We start from the raw sequence: 9,919 nt of genomic DNA, 5'->3' as shown, positions 1-9,919 counted from the left end.
TAATTTCTAGGCTCTTTCCCATAGTTTACCCATGGTCTCACGCAAAAGTAGCAATTCAGCAAAGAATCACCCATTTTGGAGCTGGTTTACCGGTAGAAAAGTAGCTGAAATAAGCAAATTTAGAATTGGTTTACCCGAAGTAACGGAATGGTATACAAGTTCTTGGATTAATTAACATGTTGCGGCCCAACATTTTCTCAGGCCGATTATTGCGTATTGGCCCAAAATAAGCCCAAAAACTGACCTTACCCAGCTGACTTTCACCCCTAATTGAATGTCCAGAGACTGCAATGATACATTAAGGGAAGTTTGTTAAGGGCCCGTTTACTTCGCTGATTTGAATTTTTAATTTGAGTTGAGATGTGACTTTATGTGAGTTTTTTACTGTGGTAAAAAAGGTAGATGTGACTGTTTCTGAGAGCTTTTTACTGTAGCAAAACTCAAATTTTAAACTCGAATCGGTAAAATGAACAGAGCCTAAAATGATTATCCAATGATAAAATGCTCTTTTTTATTTTATGTTATTTTTTTATTGAGTGACTCACTTGTGGTGCAGTACTGCAGTTTAAAAAGGAATTGTGTAACATTATTATAGCTTTAATATGTAAATTAAGTTTATTCTTTTAACGAACAAATATTGGATTCACCAATGAAGATTTATGAGACACAAAGAAAAAAAATACTGAGAATTTGAGACTCAAATAATCGAGCACATTTATAATCGAGCACGATAAAAATTTGTTTGACAAAACCAGTCGATTGAGACTAAAAGATTTAGAGTATTAGGGTTAATCACAACACCACATAAGATCGAACCTACTAAAGAAACACAAGTTTCAATAGTTAGAACTCTGGACTAGCCAATAATACTAAATTATTATAGTACAAAAAAGTAAATTTTAAAAAATTAAGAAAACAAAAAAGGAACATAAACGCAAAATATAAAAGCAAAAAGGGATATTTATCTTTCTATATTTTCCATTTTAGGTTTATTCAAAATTATACCTTTGATTTTTTATCTCATAAAATTTATACATTCAAATTAATCTCCCGTTTATTTTACCGATTCGAGTTTTGCAACAGTAAAAAGCTTTCAGAAACAGTCACATCTAACTTTTTTACTACAGGAAAAGGCTCTCACATGAAGTCACATCTCAACTCAAATTAAAAACTCGAATCAACGAACTAAACATGCCATAAATGTAATACATAACTTCATATCTTTTCATGGTCAATCTCAATCCTCAATTTTGACATAAAAAATACTTAAAATGCCCTCAAATAAAATATCCTCAAATAAAATACTCTCAAATAGTGTTATTTTTACATAATGACCAAAATAAAAAAGACAATAAAATAAAAACAAAATTTAAACTTACGGTTTTACGAAAAAAAATATGCAAAATATCCTTGAAAATGGAGTTTTATGCTTTTTATTCTTTTGTTCTAATTTTTAAAGTTTTAGTTTTTTTTTTTCTTGCTCCCTTAAGAATAGTTTAGTCATTTTAAATATCAAAATCAATTGTTAATAGAGATAAGGTAAATATTTATATATTAAATTTAATTTGAAGATATAAATTTAATGAGATAAAACTCAAAGTATAATTTTTAAATAAATCTAAAATATAAGATATAAAAAGATAAGAGAATATTTATGGTGCATCTTGTACTCTTACTCCACCAGTGAAGTAATTAAAAATATTTTTTGACTTGATAATTAGTGGTGAAAAATGAAGGTTTATTATTGTTATAATGCAGATGCACGTATAGGATTTGGCTCTCCTTTAACAACTCATTTCTATTTGTACCTATTCATAGTTACTATTTGTACAGTACTTACTATTCATCTACGCAACTTTACGCGTTGCACTGCATGTTGTCAGAAGGTAGTGAGCAATCCACAATAAAGCCGTAATGCTTGACTTTTTCAACACTCCCCCTTAGATGTCCACCTATTATGATGCCTCATTAAAAACCTTGTTAAGGAAACTCAATGGGATAAAAATCATAGTAAAGTGAAAAAGAGTACACCATTTTATATATACGTATTTATGCTCCCTCGTTAAAAATCTTATTAGGAAAATCCAGTGAGATAAAACTATAATAAGAGAAAAAGAGTACAACCACGTAAACTCCCGCTCAAATTGACATGTATAGACCTTCCTTATAAATTTCGCAGATGATACATCTCGATACTGTGGATATGCTTTTTGAATGTTGTAGTGGGAAGTGCCTTTGTGAAAAAATATGTTTAATTGTCACTTGATCAAATGTATTGAATATCAATGTCCTTATTCTTTTCGAGCTCTTAGGAGTATGAGAAGAACTTTGGGGGTATGTGTTTCGTTATGTCGCTTTTGACGTAACCTTCCTCTATTTGAGCAATACATGATGCATTGTCTTCAAATAATACTGTTGGGTCTTTATTGATAGATAGTCCGTAAGTTTCTTAGATATGTTGAGTCATAGACCTCAACCATGCACATTCTCGACTTGCTTCATGGAGTGCAATAACTTCAACATGATTTGAAGAATTGGCAACAAGTGTTTGCTTTTGTGAACGCCATGAAACAGTAGTACCTCCACATGTGAATACGTATCAAGTTTGAGATGTGGCTTTATGTGGATCTGATAAAAATCCTACATATGCAAAACCAATCATCCCTTGCTTTGATCATCTAGGATAAAATAATCCCAAATCAAATGTTTCTTGAAGATAACAAAATATATGCTTAATTCTGTTCCAATGTCTTCGTGTAGGAGTGAGCCAAACCTTGCTAATAGATTAATAGCAAAAGCTATATTTGATAGGGTACAATTAGCAAGATACATAAGAGCTCTTATTGCACTTAGATATGGTACTTCAGGACCGAGGACTTCTTCATTATCTTCACAATAGCGAAATTGATCATTTTTAACATTAAGTGATCTAACAACCATTAGAGTACTTAAGGGGTTTGCTTTATCCATATTAAAACGTTTTAAGACCTTTTTAGTATAGTTTGATTGATACACAAGTATTCCACTTTGAAGGTACTCAATCTGTAAACCAAGTCAATATTTCATTTTTTCAAGGTCTTTCATTTCAAATTCATCCTTTAAGTATATCACAGCTTCTTGAATTTCTTTATGAGTTTCAATGATGTTCAAATCATCGACATAGACAACGATTATAACAAAACCGGATGTTGTTATCTTAATAAAAACACATGGGCATATTGGATTATTCATGTATCCTTCTTTTGACAAATATTCGCTTAAGCGATTATACCACATGCATCTGGATTGCTTCAACCCATATAATAATCTTTGTACCTTAATCGAATATATATCTTTAGGTTTTGAATTTAGTACTTTAGGCATCTTTAGGTTTTCATTATCAAGTGATCCATACAAATAAGCTGTAATAACATCCATAAGACGCATTTCTAAATTTTCAGAAATTGTTAGGCTGATTAAATATCTGAACGTAATTGTATCCATTACAGGTGAATATGTTTCCTCATAATCAATTCTGGCTCTTTGTGAAACCTTGTGCAACAAGTCGATACCTTACAATTTCATTTTGCGTTTTCACACAAAAACCCATTTGTATCCCACATGTCTCACGGCTTCAGGCGTTAAAACAATCGGTTAAAAAACTTTACACTTATTCAGCGAATTTAACTCAGCATGTATATCATCTTTCTATTTGATCCAATCGTGTCTATTTTGGCATTCTGAAATGGATCTTGATTTAGGATCTTTAGTTCTGTTAATAATTTCACATGCCACAGAGTAAGAAAATATTTCATCAATATTTTCCATTTCATTTCAATTCCATAATCCTCATGTATTTATATAGTCAATAGAGATCTCACTATTCTCAAACCCTTTAGAATTTTTTACAATATCAACAATCTCTTTATTTGTATTATTTTGTGTTTCTCTTGGAACACTTTCCTCCAAATTGGGGTCATTATGCTCATTTGCTCCCTTTCTTTTTTGAGGAATTTTATTTTTAGAACCGATAGGCCTACCACGCTTTAGGCTTGTTTTAGACATATTAGTGACTTCATTCTCATATTGTCCTTTTGGGATTTTAATCTAATCAGGAGCATTTGTAGCTGGTACATATCATTTAGTCACTCTTCTTGTATTAGTGAACGCATCTGGTAATTGATTTGCTAAATTTTGTAAGTGCATAATCTTTTGCACTTCTAGTTCACATTGCTTTGTGTAAGGATCAAGATGCAACAATGATGGTTCACACCATGTAATTTTCTTTTCCAGCTGTTTGTTTTCAACTCCTAATGTTGGGAAGACTACCTCATTAAAATGACAATCGGTAAAATGTGCTGTAAAAATATCACCAGTTTGAGGCTCAAGATATCTGATGATAGAAGGAGATTCATAGCCAATATATATTCACAGTCTTCTTTGAAGACCTCTTTGTGCATTGTGGTGGAGCAATTCGTACATATATCGCATAATAAAAAATTCTTAGAACACCATTTTTTTGACATTTTTTATTAGAATCCAATGAATTTTATTAACATGCTCAACAAGATAAACATCTAAAATCTAACAATATATAAAAGAGTCCAAGTTATTTTCTACATAATAGTCCCTCCACTTAACTTTCTTTTTTTCTCTCTTTCTTTAATTTTTGTGAATTTTTTTTTTACATTTTAATTTTTTTGTGTTTTAAAAATATGTTGTCCCTTACTCCTATGAGAATAATTTTTTTATATGTGTTCTTATTTTATTTTTGATTAAATAAAATAATTTTTAACTTAATTATTTATCAATTATTATTTTTACACATTTTTTTTAAAATAAATTAAAAATCCTTAAATGATTGTATAAGAGCAAGTTATAAAACTAGTAAAAATAAGAGGAACGTTAAAGAGAAAATTAATTAGCTACAAAAATTCTCACAATTTGTTATAGATAACGTAGAAAAAATATATATATACAAACTCACAAATAACAACACATCTGTTGATTCTTCCACCCGACCAAAATTCGAAGCCGTGAAGCGCATATTCTCTTTCCTTGAAATGGGCATGCATATCCATATCCTTAGAGCCTCACCAATTTCTTCTCCCTCCAAAACCATTATCGTCGACCCCATTACCAAACCCTTACCCACTCTCTCTAAGCTTCTCTTTCCTCCAAATTCTGTTCCCACCACTTTCTTCAGGACCCATTTCAGACCAAAACCGTTCACCGGCTCCATTCCCACAGTTGGGTTCGGTGGGTTTTTTCACCAGAGTAAGCGCGCGTTTCGAGGCGGGACTGTCGTAGCCATGGCCGCACCTGGGTTGGTCCAGAAGTCCGAGGACGAGTGGCGGGCCATCCTCTCGCCTGAGCAGTTTCATATTCTGAGGGAAAAGGGAACTGAGTAAGATCTCATTTTAATGTCGTTTTAGCGGTTTTGATGTTTTGATTCAGTTGTTTTGAGTGTTGGGATTCTTTTATCTTTTCTCTCTTTTGATTATTGTATTATAAATTGAGTACTTTGGTGTTTAGATAAGAAACTTATGATGCTTTTGAATTAATTTGGGTTTATGTTTACAAGAGCTTTGTTTACGAATTTAGCTTTCAAAGATTGAATCTTGGGTACGTTTTCTGTTATGGATCAAGTGCCTTTTTTTTTTATTACTAAATATAGTGATAATATGAAAGAAAAGGCAAGCAAGCACACAAGATTTTCATGGTTCACCCTTAATGCCAGAGCTAGAATTCTATTACGATGAAGAAGAATATTACAATAACAAGATTTTCATGGTTCACCCTGAAGAAGATTTTCAGGGCAACCGAAATATATGCGTTCTAATCCAGCGTCTTAAGCTCCATGCGCTCAACAATTTGTAGAGTCTTAACTTTCTATTAAGTAAAGCACAAGAGAGGTGAGAAAAATGAAGGAGAGGAAGATGAATAATGAGTGGTTTTCTAGATTTTATTGATGGTACTAGGTTGAGTTTGGGCCTTAGCTAAGAGATGGTTTGCTTTGGGATAAAACTGAGGTCATATTCTGTTTTTGAGATGAACATGAAGGAGGAGATTACGAACTACAATTTTCCTTTTAAGATGAGTATTTATATGTTAGTTTTGTTGTGTTATCACTTGGTAGGACATAGGCTACAAGAAGGTAAAGTTTGATCTGATTAGCTTGTGAGAATTGTCATTTTTGTCTCATTTGAAATATTGGCTTGGCATGTAACATGTTTCCATTTGCCCCTGCTTATCAGTCTGAAACTATGTAAGAGGAAGAATATTTGTAACAGCCATTTATATTTATAGTACTAGTTAAGATTTTGAGAGAATTGGAATTAGTACTTGTGTTATGAACTTGGTTGAAAATAATTTGCCAAAGTACTATGACCTTGCTCTTTCTGAGAAGACAAGTAGCCCTCATATCATGTCTCACACGCAGGGAGGATGAATCTTCAAAAGTCTCCTCTCCTGCTCCTCATATCATGTCACACACACAGGGAGGACGAATCTTCAAAAGTCTTCATCTTCTTCTTCTCCTTCTCCTACTTTTCCTTCCCATTCTCTTTCTCCTCCTTTTTTTTTTTTTTTTTTTTTTTAAGTGAGACAAAGAGAATCATCTATAATCTCTATATCAGAAAATTACATTTTGTAAACATCCTATTCACTAAGGGGAAGATTATATATAATTTTTGTGTCAATGTATTGCTGAAGAAGGAACCAAAATCCAAAAGAAGTTATTTGATTTTTGTTGCAAGGGACTGAGATTTAGCCTTTTTGGTTACCTGTTGAAGTTTCTACATAGATACGAAGGAAAACTAAAAACTTGTATGCGGCATCCAGATACCCCAGCACAGGTAAATATGACAAGTTCTATGAGGACGGAGTCTACAACTGTGCAGGATGTGGTACTCCTCTTTACAAGTCTACAACCAAATTCAATTCTGGCTGTGGCTGGCCAGCTTTCTTTGAGGGTCTTCCTGGCGCCATAAATCGCACCGTAAGCTCTCTTCTTGTCTTTGCTAAACCTCGTTTCCCCGTCTTTTGTGAGTCTCAATTCTGTGATATGCATGTTGGATCCAGTAGTTATTTAATTATGTTTATTTTTTTTTATCAGCCGGACCCGGATGGAAGGAGGACGGAGATAACTTGTGCAGCCTGTGGTGGTCATCTGGGCCATGTATTTAAAGGGGAAGGTTTTCCAACTCCCACCAATGAACGCCATTGTGTCAATAGCATTTCTCTCACTTTTGCTCCGGCGAATTCAAACGCTTCCTCTTGAGGCCTTTATGTAACATTAAATTTGTTCAAGATTTCAGATTGTCTCAGATTTGATGGCCATGTGATGTTGTCCAAATAAACTGATGCTGCAACTTCTGGAATAAATGCTACCATAGCTTTTCTGTAAATGTTCTGCTTTTGTTTGCCGCAACTTCTGTATTTTTTTTTAATTTTATTTTTTGAACTTGGGTTTTGAATTCTACAGCTTGTGGTTGAGCCACTATATAGTAATTTGATGTAAAATTAGAAGATGTAAAATTTATATTAATTATTATTTATCCTTAATTTGAGAACTATGAAATGATTTTTTTAGGTCTTCATTGACATGTTCCTTGCAGCAGCACCTATATGATAAGTTTTATATCGCTATGTACAACAGTACAAGTAAAACTCACTAAAGTCTCAAAGCGCGGGCGTCTTTTGGGGAATGCGGGAATAAAATTTTTTTTGAATATTTTGAAAATGGTATGTAACTGTTTTTTAAATTGTGTTCATTTGTTCTTTTAGAGAAAATTGTTTCGAGTTAAAACAATTTAGGTTTCGTTCATTTCACCGATTCGAGTTTTCAGTTTTAAGTTTTTACAGTAAAAAGCTCTCAGAAAATGTCACATCTAATTTTTTCTGCTACAGTGAAAAGCTCTCAGAAAATGTCACATCTCAGCTCGAATTGAAAACTCGAATCTGCGAAGTGAACTCAGAAAATGTCATATCTCAGCTCGAATTGAAAATTCGAATCCGCGAAGTGAACGAGTGTTTAGTTATGTTTCTGAAAATATATGTTGAGTATGTAAGTCCTAAAAAGTATCAGGGTTTGTTCGGTTATATTTTTGAGTTATGGTGACTTGAGTGTAGATTTTGAGTTGAATTTGAGTTATAATTTGAGTTGAAGTTGTAATTTGAGTTTGTGTTTAGATGTGCACATTTAAATTATGATTTGCATTGAGAATCTATTTGAGTTTGTGGTTGAGTGGGTCAAAACTTAAATTTGTATTTAGATAGTATTTTAATAAAAACTCAATGGTGATGAAAAATTTTAATAGGGTATATAGATGAGGTTTTATTCGTCTTTTCATTGTGAACGCATAGAAAAAAAATCATATAAAACAAAAAAGTTATAATGTTTTTAAAAATAAAAAAAAATTGTTCATTAACTTGAGTTTGAGTTTAAAAACTTGAGTTGAAAGGAAAACTTGAACTCAGATTTTAATTCCAAACTCAAATTAAGGCCTAGTTCACTTCACGAATTCGAGTTCAGATGTGATATTTTTTTAGAGCTTTTAACTGTAGCAAAAATGTTAGATGTGACATTTTTTGAGAGCTTTTAACTGTAAAAACCTAAAACTGAAAACTTGAATCGGTGAAATGAATAAGGCCTAAAACTCAAGTTTAAACTCAAATTTTACAAACGAATATGAGCTTAAATAAAATTGTAATTTAAATTTAAATTTTTTTTTGAATTTTACTTTAAAAAAACAAGCCCTCAGTCATTTTCAAAACATGAACACTATTTAACTAAGGGTATAAGAATTGAGCTCAAACCCGACTAACCCGTCCGACTTGAAAATATAGGGTTATATATATATATATATTTTTTTTTTAAAAAAATCGGATTTAAATAGGCCTAACCTGCAATGTGCGGGTTGGGCCGCGGGGCGGGCAACATTTCACCCGAGTTGCCCCGACCCGCTCGAGTTTGTAAGTGTAACCCTAAGTTTTACTTTTTCTTTTTTAACTTTATTTTTATCTCCTTGTTGTTTATTTTGTTGTCCTAAACTTGATTCTGATGATTTTTTTTGTTATGTTTTCTTCTCAAGATTTGTCAAATTCTGTTGCAACACATGAGGGGCAAGTTGGGAATGAATGTGCTATTATTCTGGATTAAACTGTTTGGAGTGGACTAAATTTCCTATTTTGCTAGACTATCTCTATATGGACTGTTTATTTGACGTAGTGTTAATTTTATTTATGGACTTTATTGATTGTTAAGAAGTATGTTTGATGTTATGTTAATGCTTATGGACTGTTTATGAATTTTATGCTTTTAGACTGTTAAAAGATGTATAAAGTCATATATTAAAATTGATTTTCACAAACCTGAGTAACCCGAGTCTACCCGAGATCACCCAAAAAGTTACGAGTTTGTGGGCTTAAAAGAGTATTGTGGCCCAAAATTTTTTAGGCCCGCACTGATCGAGTCGGCTTAATTTTTCGGCTCAACCCGACTTTACCCGGCCGAATTACACCCCATATTTAACAATCGTTAATTGAAAACAGAATCGATGTTACGGACCCGTTTTCTATTATACGTTTCGTTTCGTTTTCTTTTAAGTTTCGAACCACCATTGTTTCTTTCTTGCCCATTGATTTGAAGAATTTCTTTTTCGATTCGTCTCCAATACTGTAAATTTCTTTAACATGATTGATTTGATATCTGTCTACATAAAACCTGCGTCATTTTTGCACGAGCGATTTGATTTTTGTGTACATAAATCCTTAGAAAAATGACAAAAATAATAAAAATATTCTTTTGAGAACTCAAGTTTAGAACTTTAATTGAATTATGAAAAAAAAAAACTCAAAAATATTCTTGGAATTGTCCTTACCAGATTTAAAATATTTTTTCAGCCCCGGATAATCAAAGAAATATCCACGTTGGCAC

General features: G+C 32.4%; 1 protein-coding gene across 1 annotated transcript; it reads left to right on the top strand.

Moving 5' to 3' along the window:
* Positions 1-4,972: 4,972 nt before the first annotated feature.
* On the top strand, positions 4,973-7,501 carry LOC21393721 (peptide methionine sulfoxide reductase B5). The gene is made up of 3 exons (XM_010094239.2): positions 4,973-5,386; positions 6,823-6,979; positions 7,097-7,501. Exons 1-3 carry the CDS (start codon positions 5,043-5,045, stop codon positions 7,259-7,261), a joined length of 666 nt encoding a protein of 221 aa, XP_010092541.1. The 5' UTR covers positions 4,973-5,042; the 3' UTR covers positions 7,262-7,501.
* The last annotated feature ends 2,418 nt before the right edge of the window (positions 7,502-9,919 follow it).

This window comes from Morus notabilis, unplaced genomic scaffold (genome assembly GCF_000414095.1).
Source record: "Morus notabilis unplaced genomic scaffold, ASM41409v2 Scaffold827, whole genome shotgun sequence".
NCBI classification, from domain to species: Eukaryota; Viridiplantae; Streptophyta; class Magnoliopsida; order Rosales; family Moraceae; genus Morus; species Morus notabilis.
The sequence above is the reverse complement of the archived record's forward strand: the minus strand, read 5'-3'. Positions and strand labels throughout refer to the sequence as shown.